Raw genomic sequence first — 18448 nt, forward strand, 5'->3', positions numbered from 1 at the left:
TCTGTCCATTTGGTTGACAGTGCTTCACTGCTGACAGTCAGGCAGCTTCATGGGCCTGCACTAACCAAGTTTTTAAACGTTAAATGTCTTTGACTTAAATCAGCCAATCATGAAGCTGCACACTCTCAGCAACTGACAGCACTTCCATTCTCCTCCACCTGGGCATAATGGAGAAATCCAGGAACAAAAACAAATATTGCTAGAAAACCTCAGCGGGTGTGGCAGCATCTATGAAGAGAAATCAGAGTTCATATTTCGAGAGCAGTGACCCTTCCTCAGAACTGATCTACAGCATCTGCCGTACTTGCGGGTTTTATTGTGGAGAAATCCAGATAGGAGAGTGTGCAGGAGACGTTAAGTAAGCAGTGGGTATTAGTGAAAAAGTGGGGAGCTGAGTTAGAAGGAGAGAGATTGAATGAATTTGGTGTGTGTCTGGCTGGGGCAGTGAAAATGCTTCACTGAGTCTTCTAGCATGGGAACATGGGACAAGGGGGTGTTTGTCAAAGTCTTTTTAAAAAGTATTTTCTGTAAGTTTCTCATTTTAGTCCACAATTAAAAGAAGTTTTAAAATTCAAGGACTGCTGCATGTTTGAAAGCAAGTAACTTGACACTCATTGTAAGCACTGTTTTACATTGAAGTGTAGCTTGCAGACATGCTGGCGCTGAATGGGTGTACACGAAAGGTGCTTTAGTTGGCAACAGGTAGCTGATTGGTCTGTGGATTAGTGACCAATTATCGATGACAAAGACTTTCTGCCTGCCAGCAACTGTGCAATTGGTTCTCAAGTAACTGAAAGGCTTGGGGCTACGAGCAAGATGCAGAGTAGTCTTCTAACTTGCACCAGCTCAGGAACTCTATCTATTCTTTGCAATAAAGGCTACTTTAAGCCAAAAGAAAACCAGTTTATTTTTCCTCCAGCAATTGCTATCATCCATGACTTTTAATTGCTGCATCACAGACCGTGTGAATCAGCTCCTTTTGCGCACTCTAAACCAGTGAAATCATTCGGAGAAGGAAACTGAGAAGCAGCATTTTGATCAGCAAAAGAATTATCTCAACAAATCCTGTGAACTGGAACCATTGAACTATCTTCTCAGTCTCTCCATCCATAGCATTCATGGTCTTTTTTAATCATGTGTATATGTGTTGTGGTGTGTAAGTAATGGGGAGTTTATGATGGTTTTAGAATTTTAACTGGTAGTTATATGTTGACAGTTCATGATTGTTTATAATAAACAGTAACTTGTTAAGTACAGAAACTGTTTTCAGTCAGCCTGGATCTGAAAATCAGGTAAATTGGGGAATTTGGCATGTTTTGAAAATCTTGATAACTTTTATGCCTCCAGGAATATCAGGGTCTTGTTTTCCAATATGCTATCCCAGTGAGGCATGACGTTTTGGCTGAAACCTACATAAATACACAAAGGAAAATTAGCATCTCTACCCGCGTACTTCCAAAATTTCAAATGGCAATATTTGTAGTTCATTACTGATCATCAACGATACTATAATTACAGGATTTTTGTCACCAGATACATTCAGAGAAATGCAGTTTGTTGGAAACAGCAAAGATATGTCTAATAATGAGGTGTTTACCTAGTGATGCTACAACACCAGACTATGTGCATGCTAAACAATGAAAACCGCATTCTATAGGTGACGCCATGGTCCCACAACCAATGAATCAGATCAAAACTTTGCAACCCTGCCACGTCATGAATAGTGGTGGACGATTAACCAGTTTACTAGAGGAGTCTTCATGAAGATCTCCATCCTCAATAATATTGGAGTGCAGCACTTTTGTAGAAATGGCAAGGTTTAAGCATTTGCAGAAATCTTTAACCAGCAGTGATATTGAATCTTGTCCTCCTCGTGAAGCTCCCAACATCACAGTTACCAATCTTCAGCCAATTCTGATCACTCCAAAAGATCTTAAGTATTGGGTACTGCAAAAGCTATGAACCCTGACAACTTTCCAGCAGTAGTACTGAAAATGTGTGCTTTAGAAAGAGTTGTAAAGCCAAGCTAGTTCAATAGAGGAACGACACTAGCATCTGCCCGACAATGTCAGGAATTGTCAGGATATATCTTTTCCAAAATAAACAGTTCAGTTTTAATCAGCTAATTACCTCCCCATCAATTTACTCTCCGTCATTAGCAAGGTGGTAGACTAAGGGTGTTGACAATGATTTTAAGCATTGCTTACTAATAGTCTTCTCACTGATGCTCAGTTTATGTTCCATCAGGACCGCTCAGCTCCACAACCCACTACATCCTTGATCCAAACAGAACTGAATTACAGAGGTAAATGTGACTGCTTTTAATATAAAAGCAGCATTTAACTGTGTGCACTCAGAATATCCAGTAAAATTGAAGTCAGTGGAAATCAGGAGGAAAATTATTTTTATTGTTTGAAGTCACCTTTAGAATGAGGAAGATTGTTGAAGGCTAACAGTGCCTTCCCGACCCATGGCTTCCACCATCCATAAGAACAAAGGCAACAGATGCTTGGGAGCAACACCACTGACCTGTGAGGTCCCATCCAAGTCTTAAATCATGCTGATTTAATAATATATTCACATGGGTCAATTTAATAATATATTCACCAGGTCAAAATCTTGGAACTCTAACCTATGCAACATAGTGATTGTACTTATACCACGTGAATGACAGCATCACAGAGTGGCTTATCACTGTTTTAGAATCATAGAACTCCTACAGTGCATAACGAGGCCATTTGGCCCACCAAGTGTTCACTGACGCTCCGTGACTACCTGGTCAGGTCCACGCCCCCCTACCACCCACCCTCCCATCCTGGCACTTTCCCCTGCCACCGCAGGAACTGTAAAACCTGTGCCCACACCTTCTCCCTCACCTCCATCCAAGGCCCTAAAGGAGCCTTCCACATCCATCAAAGTTTTACCTGCAAATCCACTAATATCATTTATTGTATCCGTTGCTCCCGATGCGGTCTCCTCTACATTGGGGAGACTGGGCGCCTCCTAGCAGAGCGCTTTAGGGAACATCTCCAAGACACCAGCACCAATCAACCAAACTGCCCCGTGGCTCAACATTTCAACTCCCCCTCCCACTCTGCCGAGGATATGGAGGTGCTGGGCCTCCTCCACCGCCGCTCCCTCACCACCAGACGCATGGAAGAAGAACGCTTCATCTTCCGCCTCGGAACACCTCAACCCCAGGGCATCAATGTGGACTTCAACAGCTTCCTCATTTCCCCTTCCCCCACCTCATCCTAGTTTCTAACCTCCAGCAACACTGTCCCCTTGACTTGTCCGACCTGCCCAGCTCCTTTTCCACCGATCCACTCCACCCTCTCCTCCCTGACCTATCACCTTCATCTCCTCCCCCACTGACCTATTGTACTCTATCCCCACCCCCACCCTCCTCTAGCTTATCTCTCCACGCTTCAGGCTCTCTGCCTTTATTCCTGATGAAGGGCTTTTGCCCGAAACGTCGATTTTGCCTGTCCTCGAATGCTGCCTGAATTGCTGTGCTCTTCCAGCACCACTGATCCAGCCTCTGAAAAGTATCCCTTTCAGACCCAGCCTTCTACCCTATCCTTGAAACCCCACATTACCACTGCTAATCCACCTAGCCTGCATATCCCTAGTCATCAATTTAGCACGTCCAGTCCACCTAACCTGCACATCTTTGGAATGTAGGAGGAAACCAGAGCACAGAATGGAAACCCATGCAGACATGGGGAGAACGTGCAAACTCCACACAGACTGTAACCCAAGGCTGGAATCAAACCCAGGTCTTGAGCGCAATGAGGCAGCAGTGCTAACTAACCACTGACCTACCATGCCGCCTCTTCTTAAGGGCAGTTAGAGTGGACAGTTAATTTTACTTTGCCAGTGACACATGCATTCCATGAAAGAATTTAATAAAAACACCAACATTGTGTTGCCCTCATTTCAGTTGTTGTCTGCCACATTAAACTATTGTTGCTTTGTAGCACTTCCCCACATAATGAACTAAAGTCATTATTTTAACAAAAAAATACAGTCCAGAGCTGGTAATTTCCTAGCAATAGAAATCCTGTAAAGATTACATTATTGATGCTTATCTTGACCATGGTTGAGTGCTTGACCTAGCAATAGATGCACCTTGTTCCTTGCGTTCATCTAGGGCAATTTGCACAGCCCAAATCAATTTATACCTGAAATTCTTTGTGTCTTGACAATCTTAGGAAATTAACATGTAATTTTTACCAAGACCATGGTACCTTGTTGGAATGGAGGTATCAATTTGTTGGATTGTGAAACCTTAATGTCCTAACACTGTTCTAAACATTCCGACCAATCTAGGCAATTACTTTACATTTAGCAACAAATCTACTTTTGTTTGACGTGTTACAGTTTAAACCTGACCAGTCAAACCAGCAAATATTCTGGTCTTGCTATATTTGTTTTTGTCTATATGCTCAAGTCTGGTCACCATTTGAGTGATCCTTTCTGTATTTTGGTATAGTTCATGTCAATTTGTTGAGAGTGCAAGGTGATCACATGACTAGTGTGGCTCCTGTATGGTGAACCTTTAGAAATGACTTCATATTCCCTTGTTGCAAGCAGCCCCCAAATACTCAACAATTGCTTGTTTCTATTTTGCTAAAGTTACAGGGCTTCATAAATGAAAGAAAATCTAACTCACAACAGGGTAGTCTAGCAATCCCCTTGTAGAAGTTGATGTTAACACTCGTGGGATTTTCTAGTGTTAAACTTGTTCTTAAATAATATTACAATCCATCAGAATCTTCAGTTCTTTAATTTTCCAAATACTGTGCATTGAGGATAGATAGCTTTTAGATGGACTGTGAAAAGTGGATAGAGGAGGAAAATGGAGTTGAAAAATGTCGTGCTGTAAAAACCCAGCAGGCCAGGCAGCATCCGAGGAGCAGGAAAATCGACGTTTCGGGCATAAGCCCTTCTTCAGGAATGATAATGGTTCAATTGCTCCTAAGACAGTTTTGCCCATTGCAAATGTGAACATCACCAGTTTTTTTTAAGATTAGTAAATTAATGAAGCCATTTGCATTATGGCAAAGTGTAGATTCTCAAAGATTATGTTCATATGTCACATTATTTTAATAGAAACATAGGAAAACAGTAATAGGTAGACATTTGGTTAGGAAAATCTTGGGAAATCCAGGTAATTAGTGATTCTGGAATACCGTTTCTCCTCACAGGATAAATATCAAACCTTGTGAACTAACATTGCTATGATTCCATTTTTTTTTAGTTTTCCCCTTGACTTGCAAGCCATATTCAGCATTTAACATGCTGTTTTAGCATACTTCAAGGTGTCTTGAGCCTTGCTACTGTGTGGCAGCTTGGGGCTGGAAATTCTATACGCAAAATTATTTCTAACACTTGCCTTTTACCTTCTGGAAATGTGCATTCTGCAGGACTGGTTATTGTCAGTTCTTGAGTATAACAAGTGTTATATTTAATTATATTTAAGAAGAAGGCAAACATATGATAAATTCAAGTACTGGATTTCATTAAAACTGGATTTCATTGACTGGATTTGTACACCACTGCTATTATAAATAGTCTTTAGTAATGTTAACAACATTTGAGCCTGTCAAAAAGTTAAATGGTTAGTATCTTTGTATCATTATAAAACTTTTCAGAACATGTTTATAATATAAAATGTGTGCGCAAACTGGACATTGCGTACCTCTCTCAGTGGGCATTACAGTTTCTATTCAATCAACAAATTGCTCTCAATAACCTTGTGTCATGCAGTCCAGGTATTGGATATATACTGTATTTGATTGTGCCACGATGTGTTAATCAGACCATACAGAGCAACTTTAATTGCGTTTTTTTTTTGTTGATAATGTAATCTGAAGGTGGCAATTTTATATATATGCAGGGGCTACATGTGGCAGAGGGCAGAAGATGTCTGTGATGTTCCGGTGACACAGCTACTCTTTATTCTCTTTACATGGGATTGTTCTGGTAGTTGACCTTTGTGTTTCTTGTTCTCCACGAATGTAACAATGGAATCCATCAGTGTTGGAGTGTTTTCTTTGCACCTTGATCTATTTCAAGACTCAAATGAGTTTTTTTAGGTTTAAAATATGCTTCAAGTGTCACTGGATCTTCCTGATTTCTGACCACTGCCGCCTCTGCCTTCTTATGGGACTGAATTTATTATACTGTACCCACTGCCAACTTTTCAGGGAGAACCTAGAAAGAAAGACTGAAAACTTGGAAACAGATTTTAGAAGATTGGATGGCAGACCTCGACGCAGACAGGAATACCAACCTGTGCAGCACCAGACATGCCATGAGTGAGCCCAGGGAGTCCACTTCATTATGGAAAAATAAATAAATAAAAGCTCAAGAAGCACTCCCAGAGGTTTGACCATGATGAGTCTAGGGAACAAAGCAGGTCTAGGGCTTTATCTGAAGAGTCTAGTCAACTAACTTTGATACAGTGGACTCAGAGAAAATTTCTAACCCTCTGGTCTAACCTCAACAAGTACTTTTCATCTTCCCGATATTAGTTGCATTCGGCACTGTCTTCACAAACTCTAGCATCTATTTCTTTTGTAGTTTGATCTAAAACCAATTTTCTGCTTGATTTGGACTCAAGGAATGTAACTACAGTCAAATGGAATAACTTCAGCACAAATCTTTGGTTTGTTGCACTTGTGGATCAGTGAATAATTTTCTTGCAAGAGCTGATGTGCATAATTTCAGCTTTCAATATCATTGACAGTAGATTCACAACACCTTGTTTATTAAGTAGACTCCTTACTTTGCTGTTACCTAAATAGAACCTTATCAGGTTATAGGATGAAGAAGAGAATCTTCCACATGAGATAAATCTCCTTTTAAAAACTAGAGATTGTGAGATTTGTCCTGAAAATCCCATTTGCCTTGAATGTCCTACTGTACAAAAAGCCAGTTCAAGATAAGGGAAGTTCCTTAATTAAATCAGTCTTATCAGTTTTCCAGGAATTCTATTTCTTAACACTGTTCATCGGTTACCTAAGATTCAGCCTGTGAAAGTCAGTTGTGCTATTGCTGTTTGCTTGTTGAGTTCTTTTATGTGAGTTCTTTTATGTATGTGAGCCTAGATATTTAAAAAGTATCTGCTGTTACCTATTTGGTACATAAGAGTTCTGTCACTTTCAGCAACTTGAGATATTTAAGTTAATGGGAGCATGGATTTAAACTTAATGTCCTTGGGACAATGTGGTTCTCACAACAAGTGTCCATGGTGCTAACTCAAAACACCCTGATCCAGGTTGGAAAATTGTGGCTGATGATTTATAGCAGTTGTCAGTCAACGGGAATTTTATTTAAAAGTGTAACTTCAGTGAAATTCTTGCTGGATTTCCACACACTGCTACAGTTAAAGCAGGTGCACAGCATACAAGCCGTGCTAACCAGATGGAGGATCTCTGGTTTAGAATGAAAGGAAGAATAAGGTGCTCCCTCGGGGCACTTCTACAGAATGGCAGTATTGCACATCTGTCATCTGCTAATGTATTTAAGTTCGAAAAATTCTTGATCATAAAGAGTATTAAAGGTGGAACTGTTGTGCTATCAGGCATTACTTTGGGATACTTGAGCCAGGGTACCCAGATCTTGGCTTTATGCCTGCAGTGAATTATGTTTGGAACCATTATCTGCTGTAGTGCAATATCAGAGACTCAATGGCATCATGCCCTAGTATTGACCTGAACTTTATGACAGCGCTGTTTGAGTTACCATCCTAAAGTTAAATTTTGTTGAGAAATATTTGCAGCATTCTTGCATTTCACAGAAAAATACAGTGCCACTTGCTAGATAATAGCACCATTTGGACCATTTCCCAATGCAGATGACTACAGATGTGCTGTACTTCCAAGTGGATTGCTATGTGTTTGTTTCAGAACCTTGGGCACCAATATCATGACCACAATGTAGCCTGCTCAACCCTCCTGTTTAGCCAAAGTCCGCAGGAACATATAAAGTTTAATAAAACTATTCAAAAGTGGATCTTCTAGTAATAAACACTGGCTCCACAGGATGAGTTTAAACCTGCAGTTCTTTGACCATTTTTCCTTAGGAGGAGATAGCTTTTGGGTCTTTTGCTCATCTGTACCCATCTTAACCTAGTAATTTTAGACAGTAAAGGAAGAAAACTATAAAAATTTCCTGCTGGCCATTTAAGATGTAGCATTCCTTGAAGCCAAGGACAACTTTTCCATTTTAATTTCCAACTGCAAAGGTCCATTTTCTAATTTGGAAGTGGAAGGATGGATTTTGTAACTTTTCTCCTGCATCCTTCAGCAGTTACTTGTTTATTAAAAAGGGCTGACAGAGCACATCATTTTATGTACTGGAAATTATAATAGCCTTCAGAAACATGTGATGCCAGCTGAAAGGATTCACCCTGCTTACAATAACCCTCTTATTCTGGAATAGTTAACGTTGCTGAATCAAAGCTGTTTCTATACCAGTTTGTGCAGCTGCTGTGGAAGCTTCTATTCATCTTTTGGCTATTCATTGCAAAACTATTCACTGAAGTCACCTTTTATGAAAAGAATGTTAGAAATAGGCAAGCCCACAGATTTATGTTGTGGTTTGGATCTTTCTTTGTTGCAAAGGTTGCAGAATCCGCCTTTTGAATCATGAAATGCTGTAGGCTTGTGGAATGGCTATTTAGACCTTTAATGAGGTGAAGGTCTTCATTGTCTCCATTGCCCCAGAATCATTGTAACATTAGTTTCCAAGATCTATTTTCAAGGATTTTACTAATTCTTTGAATCTGCTAAAATGGACTTTGGATATTGGCAGGATTTTCCAAATTAAAAAGTAACAACTTGACTAAATGTATTCTGTAATTTGTTTGAAAGTTGTTTCCCCTGCAGTGAATGAGAGACAGTTTTTGAGAGTCAGAGCACACCTTAGCAGAGCTCATAGAAAATGCTTTACTGTAGTATTTGCAAAGCCATTTATTAAAGGGGATGTGTACTCAAGGAGTTGGTCCAGGATGCATGTGAAAGTCTCTCAGTGAAAAATGGCATAATTAGATTAGATTTCATTGGTTTTTGGAGGATAATGAATGAATAAGAAAATAAGATAATCTATCTCTGGTTGATCTTATTTTCTTTTCGTTTGATTAACCTATCCACCTGATACCAATTTCTTGCCCTCTTCCTCCTTTGTCCCCTAGTCTGGGAGTATGGGCTTGTTGTGCTTTTTTTATAAACATTAAATATAACTAGCTGTCAGCTCTATTGGCACCACTTCCTTGGTTTAAAAACAATTAAGGAATGTTGCTGGGCAGTATTTATACTGTAAAGGGTGGAAAAAACTATCATTTGACCATTAAATTAAATTGTGAAGGGGCATTGCCCCACTGCTTTATTTTCCCCTCCATTCAACTGGGCTTGTTCATTGGTATGTGAAGGATAACTTCATTTGAAGAATGGAGAAGACCCTACCAGAGGTAGGTCACCTAAATTTGCTGATAACAGACATGATTAGTAATTCGTGTGATTTGGAGAAACATGGAGAGATAGATCAATGTGCTTTGAAACAAAAACCTACCCTCCAGCTTGTGTGTAGATGACATAACTACTTAAAATAGAATAGAATACATATTTAAATTTGAAAAACCATAACTTGGGCAAATCACAGCAAAAAACCCACAGATTTTATCAAGAATGCTGCAGAAACTCATCAGTTTTGGCAGCATCTGTAGAGGGAGAAACAGATAATGTTTCAAGTCCAGTATTGCTCCTCTTCAGAAGTCATACTGGACTTGAAGCATTAACTTAGGATCTCTGGAGACAGAAACAATCAGACCAGAGTTTCTTTAGCAGTTTGTGTTTACTTTAGATCTCCAGTATCCACAGTATTTTGCTTTCATTCAAGATTGTTACTTTTATTTTAATTAACCTATTTTTCTAATCAACCTGTTCAGAGATGTTATTACACCACCTCTGAAGCAGGTGGAACTTGAATCCAGCCTCCCTGGTCTTGAGCAGGGACAATACCACTACAACACAGGAGGGTCCAAATATCTATATGGACATCAGTAACGCATTTGACAAGGTTCCCCATGGGAGACTGATTAGCAAGATTAGATCTCATGGAATAAGGGGAGAACTAGCCATTTGGATTCAGAACTGGCTCAAAGGTAGAATACAGAGGGTGGTGGTGGAGGGTTATTTTTCAGACTGGAGGCCTCTGACCAATGGAGTGCCACAAGGATCGGTGCTGGGTCCTCTACTTTTTGTCATTTACATAAATGATTTGGATGCGAGCATAAGTTTGCAGATGACACCAAAATTGGAGGTGTAATGGACAGTGAAGAGGGTTACCTCAGATTACAACAGGATCTGGATCAGATGGGCCAATGGGTTGAGAAGTGGCAGATGGAGTTTAATTCAGATAAATGCGAGATGCTGCATTTTGGGAAAGCAAATCTTAGCAGGGCTTATACACTTAATGGTAAGGTCCTAGGGAGTGTTACTGAACAAAGAGACCTTGGAGCGCAGGTTCATAGCTCCTTGAAAGTGGAGTCGCAAATAGATAGGATAGTGAAGAAGGCGTTTGGTATGCTTTCCTTTATTGGTCAGAGTATTGAGTACAGGAATTGGGAGGTCATGTTGCGGCTGTACAGGACATTGGTCAGGCCACTGTTGGAATATCGCGTGCAGTTCTGGTCTCCTTCCTGTTGAAAAGATGTTGTGAAACTTGAAAGGGTTCAGAAAAGATTTACAAGGATTTTGCCAGGGTTGGAGGATTTGAGCTATAGGGAGAGGCTGAACAGGCTGGAGCTGTTTTCCCTGGACCGTTGGAGGCTTAGGGGTGACCTTATAGAGGTTTACAAAATTATGAGGGGCATGGATAGAGTAAATAGACAAAGTCTTTTCCCTGGGATCGGGGAGTCCAGAACTAGAGGGCATAGGTTTAGGATGAGAGGGGAAAGATATAAAAGAGACCTAAGGGGCAATTTTCTCACGCAGAGGGTGGTACGTGCAGGAACTGAGCTGTGAGAGGATGTGGTGGAGGCTGGTACAATTGCAACATTTAAGAGGCATTTGGATGGGTATATGAATGGGAAGGGTTTGGAGGGATATGGGCCGGGTGCTGGCAAGTGGGACTAGATTGGGTTGGGATATCTGGTCGGCATGGACGGGTTGGACCGAGTGGTCTGTTTCCGTGCTGCATGACTATCTCTCCATAGTTTTGAGCAGGGTCCACTCGTGTGTAATGCCAATGCCCTAACCATTACACCACAGAAACAGGGCACATTCAAGGTTTGGATTTGTTCCCTCCCTTTCAATGTGTTAAAATATTTGCACCAGCCAGTTCAAACATTAAGGCAAAGCCCATTTGCTATCAGTTCAATTTATGTCATTTGATATTACAAACTAATTTTCCTTTTTTCATGTTAACCAAACCATTTTGGGCCTGTCAAGCACAGGCTCCCCCTGCCTTTTTTGATTTAACAACATACAGTAGATTGATTTCAGATTTTGCACCCAATTAGTAATTTAATTTTAAGTGTTTTGTCTTCCTTTATTTTAAAATTTATTGGTGCGGGTAAAAATTTTTTTACTGTTAAGTTTTGACACTTCACTTGTTGACAGCTTTGCACAAGCTCATGTATTCTAATTTTACCAGATTTTTATTTATTCCTCAAGCCACAGAGTTTGAATTGTGAATGTGTAGTCACATGAACATGCTAAACATCTCTATTTGGCTGATATGTTAGAGTTGACTGGAAGTTCACATGTTTGTGCTAAAAATAGTTTTCTTGGACATTTTTCCAGCTTTGTATTATGCAAATGTGAATAACAGATGTCTTGCAAAGACCCAACTGTTAAGAACTAAGAACAAAGCTAAATTGTCAATAGGACTGAGTTTGAACTATGCCCTTAAATTTAATACATAATTTTCTGCCATATAGTTCAGTGCTTATTGTTAAATATTTCAGTCTTTTGTTTTCTTACAGTTACTTAACAAAATTAGTAGAAATAGCACACACTATAGGGAAAAGTTTGATTAAAATAATGAGGTGGGCTGTAGATATACATCCATTATGTGAATGATGCAGCAATGTCAGATACTTTCTGATGTAGTATAATTGGGTTCCTGTTGCACAATGCATTGCAGACAAATGACATCAGTTTCAATGCAGAGCTATCAAAATACAATTTTTCCCCCATTTACAGGGGCGGCTCTCAGGAAAAGGATGAAACAGCATCTCCAGAATTGTTATCATCAATGCAGAGTAAAATAACTCAGGTAGGAATTCATAATACTAGCTTTTTCATTATTATTTATTTTTGGAATATGGGTGTCATTAGCAAGGTTGTCACTTTAGGGACTTGGGAACAGGAGTAGGCCATTGAACCCATCAACCCTACTCCATTGTTCAGTTAGATCATCGTTGATCATCTACCTCAACTTCACTTTCCCATGCTATCTCCCTGCACCTTGATGTTGTTAGCTCCATATATCTATTGAATTCTGTCTTCAACATGTTCAGTGAATAAGCTTCTACAGCTTTCAGAGGATTCCAAAGGTTCACCATCTTGGTCAAGAAGTTCCTGCTCATCTTAGTTTGAAATGGCCTGCCCCTTATTCTGATGATATGTCCCCGCTGTACACTTAGCAGTCATCTACCCTGTCACATCCTGTCAGAATTCGGGTTTCAGTGATATTACCTATCATTCTTCGAAATTGTGGAGAATAATAGGGTCCTTTCATTTGTGAGTATAAAACTTCAAAGATTGAAATCAAATAAGAATGCAGAAAGTGCAGCAGTCTTGAGGGCATCAGTTTCTACTCTAGATTTAATTACTTTAAAACAAAAGGAAATATGTAAGATTGAATTTCTCACAAGATTATGTTTGATAACCATACTGGTGCAGTGCATAGGGATGTGTTCCTTTTCCTATACTGCAACAACAACACTCTTCTGAAGTATTAAACTCACTATAAAGAGACTTGGGTGACCTGAGGTGGTGGGTGATGCTGTATAAATGCACTGCTTTGAACAGATATCTCATTCTTATTTTCATTTTGCATAGGATCTAATGGCCAAAGTGAGAGAAATGCTGGCTTCTTCAAAAGATGTGCAAAGTAATGTGTCATGAACAAAAACATTTGGGCCCCGTAAGAACACATGGATCCGAAGTGGCTTCACAAGAAGTTTGGCCTGCCTTGTTGCAAGAACGTATTTATTTTGACAATTTGGGCAGCATTCAACTTTGGCAAAAGCTGTTTTGTATAGCTCATTTTGATAAGTATGGTTTGAACTGAGACCTTATTCTGTTATTACTGTTTTGCAATTTCCCTCTCCCGTTCTTGAATGCAGCAAACTCTCCAAGTGCTCTGGGACGTCTGAATTTCCAGCAACATCTCTGAATATTTGGGGGTGTACTTTGTATTGAGCACCAGAAACTCACTGTCTACAATCATTTGTGATTACCAGACAGAAGCTTAGCTTATCCTTCTGTGAAGGAGTTTTACTACTTGATTTCTACAAAGATGAGGTAACATCTCATTTTGTAAATTTGAAGAGTTCTACCAATGTAAATCTTTGTTAGCAACTTTTTGGGGTTTCAGCCTTGAGAGAGAATGCACACACTGGTCTTGAAGATCAGTAGTAGCACGGCAGAGCATAATATCAACATTACCTATGATACAGTGTGTATCAGCCATTTTCTGAAAACAGTGCATTTATTTAAACAACTGCGTATATAAATTTACTTTAATTCACACTTTAAAGATTTTGTGAGAGGGCTCCAGTACAATTTTCAACCACAGAGATTTAAAATTATTGAATTATTAATGGTAATTTATTTCTTAGGAATAATGATTAAATGTTTATTTGTAGAAAGCGCTCACTTTTAATCTACTTGAGAAAAGTATTTTTCAAGTTACTGCTCAGTTAGTGCTTGGTGTTTTAAAAAATTGGCTATTTTGGCATTGTCACAGCCTGTTAATTCACTGTCCCACCATGTTGATGCTATTACAATTCACAGTTGCAGTGATGTGACCTGACACAAGTTTAGAGGAAGGTTTGATCTCATACAGGGTAAACGTGATTTATATGATTGCATTTTTGGTAAAGAAAGTATTAAATAATGTTCTGCTCACTGTGGCACAGTAGTGACATGCCTCACTGCTTATTTGGCTTATATTTTTCTGCTAATGGATGCTCTGTACTTTGCATCATTAGCCTTTGCTCTGTATTCATTAGAGCTGGATCAGTATTACATCCATGCCACTTGGCTCATTTACTTTCTTGTAAACCTGTTAACTGCCTGTACCATGACAGCAACATAACATCGTATTTTCTTTTAAAGTGCGTGGTTTACTTTTGGCTTGCTTTATTACATGCCATATCATTGCAAAGATACAGCAATATCGATCTCTGAGAATTTAAGCTAGAGTTAACACTTCTTTGTTACCACCTATAGTTTCTTTCACCCAAGCATCTGTTTCTTGATGCTGCCAAATTCTCAGAGTAGACATCCATTTAATTTATGAAGACTGTTCTTTCTGAGCTGGTTCAATATCCTTTGATTTGTTTCTTCTAATACCCATGCCCTTTGTGTAAACTCTTCAGATTTCAGAAGTTTCTCCACTATCACTATTGGGCATCTAGGTGATTGCAAATGTTGATTGTATGATGTTTTTGCCAAGCCTTCTGAGGAAGTTTAAAGAATGAGCTCCCATTTTCACATACAAGAGGTAATCAGGGAAAATTCAGATCCAAAGGAAAGAGAGACTAAGATTATGTCACATCTTGATGCTTGCAGGAAATTGAAAAACTAAAACCACCTTGCATTCCAAAGTAAACTCATTGCATCACTAAGTAAACATCTGAAAGTGCACTAAGAGTATATGGTTTATGTGTTGGCAGTGGATTGGCAGAACTCCAGTAATCTGGGTATTTAATATAGTAGATTCTTCTTTCATAGTTAATCCATTAGTTTTGAATTTATTTGAAAAAAAAATAGACTGAACTGTAATTGAATCTCACTGTTACTAGCCTCATCCTGTTGAAAACCTTGTACAGGAAATTGCTGGGCCAGCTTTCTGAAATTAAACACACGTATAATGTAAGTTATTTTTAAATGAGTTAATATAAGCATATTTGGCTCCTTAATTTTGTGATTCCTAGATTACAACTAACTGAATAAAGAGGGTGATATATCAGTAGGATAGTATAACACTTATTGACGTTGGAACCTAAGGTGAGAATTACAGGTGGGACTTGTTTAACCTCTCAAAGAATGCCTATGGTTCTTAAGACATGGTTCTTCAATCATCTGGGATGGTGGTAGAGAAGGTAGAATACATACTTTTGTCACCTGGCTTACAAAGAATAGTACATCAGAAGTGAGTTACCACCAGTCAGTGTTTGTGGAAAAAAAAACTTGGGGGGAGCAACAGTGTTGATTCAAGCTGTATTGTAATGGCAGTATATCATAAGTTTTCATCCGATAACTTGTACCTAATCCATTCCCACAGCCCTAGTCGTGTCTCAATACCACTGAAACATTTGAGTTCGATTAAAAGTTTGACTATAATTGCCTTATATTTTGTAAAGTAAAGAATTTAGTTTTTGAATTCCATACTGAAACTACTATATTTATTTACAGGGTTTTTATTTTTAAGAGTCAAGTTTATGCATAATTACTCGTTTATTTCTCTGTATAAGCCAGAGCAGTACTATTGTCTCTGCTTATTCAAAAGTACCACAGGTTCACAATGCATTTGTACTTAGTCATTAGACTCTTGGGACATGCAAAGTATTTATCAAAGATTCATTCTATGTTACCCCTCCAATATAATTCCCTCAGTATTTTTTAAGTTTATTTTGTGTTCTTTCATTTATGTACTGCAAGGAGAAAATTCCAATGGGATTTCCTGTTAATACTAAAACACATTAACAGGGAGGTTTGTTCGGCTGCAGATGAAATTCATGAGAGTGCTTTTAATTCTGAGAGAGTACTCTAATGAGACTAAAATTCTGATCTCATGCTTCAACAGGACTAAATCCAGGATCACATTAAAAGCTAGCTTTTTTTCTAACATGTTTTATGATTTCAAAAATGCTAATGCATCAATAAATTTCACAATTTGATTTTATTTTTACTGTCAGTCTCTTGGATGAGTCTCTCAGGAAAACTGCAAAATGAATTAACCACCTCATTATAAACTGTTCAGAAAAAAACACACCATTCATATCATTGAGGATGCAACCCCTCAAAGTAAGGGTGCTATGCATGTGGGACTCATTCATCTGTAATTACAAGTTTATTGCGTAATAGCATACACATTCACTCATGTTTGGTGAGCCCTAAAACTGCTTGGCATCATTATTTTGGGAAGTGTTGTGACTCCCATGAACATCGAAACAAACAGGAGCCTTTTTACGGAGCAAGGAAAAAGATTTGGGGCAAACCTCCACGTCATGCGCATAGCACTGAAGTGTATCTATAAAAGAAAGAAAAGAATTTGTGTTTGATAGCATCTTAATCTCATTTTAAATAGCCGAAGCATTTCATGTAATGAAGTGGGGTCAGTTTTATATGCAAATGCAGCAACCAGTTGCACACAGCAATAAGATGAATAGCCAATCAATCTGTTTAAGTGGCTTGCAACTTGTAAAATGTAATACATCCATATTCATAATGTTTGGTATTTGCCCTTGTCTTTTCTGTTATATAGTTATGTTTCCTATAGTTCTGTTCTCCTTCTACTTTCCACCCCACCCTTCCCTCATTTGTGGTTGCAATATGAGGTTTGGAGCCCTATCAAAGATGGGTATACTTACGAATTGTAAATAAATTACTTTTATTGACTTGCCTGAAGTGTAATTGTTCATTCAATTTTAAAACCATCACAAAATATGTTTAAGCATAGTTCAGTATATTTATGAATTTGAACAGTGTTTGAGTTTATTTTCCTAAACTTGCTTTGATGTGTCTGGAGGATTAAGCTTTTGATCACCTGGGATGATTATGCCTGCAGTTGATTTTTTTTTATTTGACTTTTGGTTTCTCCACCTGTAACTATGACTGCATTATTGAGGTTCACGTTCAGCCATTCCTCATACGATGGCTGTCCCATCTGTATGAGCTGAGACAACAAGTCTAAGTAGGCACAATGCTGTCAGTCCTCAACATAGGCATCTGCAAACATGCACAGTGCTACGCGACACTCTAAATAACCATCAGGAGCAGGAATCTGCCTGAAAGCTTCACTGTCACTGCTGAGTCAGCTTAAGCCATATTCAGAGTCTCACATGCTGCCCTTTACTAAGATCAGATAAATGGAACTTGCATTTTAGGTAGTTGTCCCCTCAAGTCAAGTTCAATGTGGCCGCCTAAACAGCAAATTTTAGTTGTCAAAAATACACTAAACTAATAGTATATCTAACCAATCTGTTATTGCAGTTGCTGGGGACTGCTTTATTCAGTCAAGGTTCCAAAAGGGAAGTATACAAGACAAGAACTGACAAATATTAAAATAAAACTTAAGTAATATCAATGATTTAATCTTGTTCAGGTGTATAATACTGTCCATGCATATAAGTTTTTACACTGTTGCAGATGGAGTTTAATTTAGGTAAATGTAAGGTGCTGCATTTTGGGAAAGCAAATCTTAGCAGGACTTATACACTTAATGGTAAGGCCCTAGGGAGTGTTGCTGAACAAAGAGACCTTGGAGTGCAGGTTCATAGCTCCTTGAAAGTGGAGTCACAGATAGATAGAATAATGAAAAAGGCGTTTGGTATGATTTCCTTTTATGGTCGGAGTATTGAGTACAGGAGTTGGGAGGTCATGTTGCAACTGTACAGGACATTGGTTAGGCCACTTTTGGAATATTGCGTGCAATTCTGGTCTCCTTCCTATTGGAAGAATGTTCTGAAACCTGAAAGGGTTCAGAAAAGATTTACAAGGATGTTGCCAGGTTTGGAGGATTTGAGCTATAAGGAGAGGTTGAATAAGCTTGGGGCTGTTTTCCCTGGAGCGTCAGAGGCTGAGGGGTGACCTTATAGAAGTTTATAAAATCATGAGGGCATGGATAGGATAAGTAGACAAAGTCTTTTATCTGGGGTGTGCGAGTCCAGAACTAGAGGGCATAGGTTTAGGGTGAGAGGGGAAAGATATAAAAGAGACCTAAGGGGCAACTTTTTAACGCGGAGGGTGGTACGTGTATGGAATGAGCTGCCGGAGGAAGTGGTGGAGGCTGGTACAATTGCAACATTTAAAAAGCATCTGAACGGGTATATGAATAGGAAGGGTTTGGAGGGAGATGGGTCGGGTGCTGGCAGATGAGACTAGATTGGGTTAGGATATCTAGTTGGCATGGACAGGTTGGACCGAAGGGTCTGTTTCCGTGCTGTGCATCTCTATGACTCTAATTAACTGCATTTCTTTCA

General features: G+C 39.1%; 1 protein-coding gene across 4 annotated transcripts in view; it reads left to right on the top strand.

Moving 5' to 3' along the window:
• Window positions 1-16869, top strand: part of sfswap (splicing factor SWAP) — a 136685-nt gene extending 119816 nt beyond the window's left edge. For 3 of the 4 annotated variants that reach the window (XM_087999856.1, XM_087999855.1, XM_043715342.2), the window contains 2 exons: window positions 12216-12288; window positions 13077-16869. In XM_087999856.1, the coding sequence (XP_087855982.1) occupies window positions 12216-12288; window positions 13077-13142 (139 nt within the window). In that variant the 3' untranslated portion in view covers window positions 13143-16869. Of the gene's footprint in view, window positions 1-6212; window positions 9479-12215; window positions 12289-13076 lie in introns of all 4 variants that reach the window. The other variant, XR_015761232.1, reaches the window with a different exon arrangement.
• Window positions 16870-18448: the final 1579 nt, after the last annotated feature.

Source organism: Chiloscyllium plagiosum, unplaced genomic scaffold, assembly GCF_037043375.1.
Source record: "Chiloscyllium plagiosum isolate Xiang-an unplaced genomic scaffold, Cpla_swu_hap1 HiC_scaffold_24, whole genome shotgun sequence".
Classification (NCBI taxonomy): Eukaryota; Metazoa; Chordata; class Chondrichthyes; order Orectolobiformes; family Hemiscylliidae; genus Chiloscyllium; species Chiloscyllium plagiosum.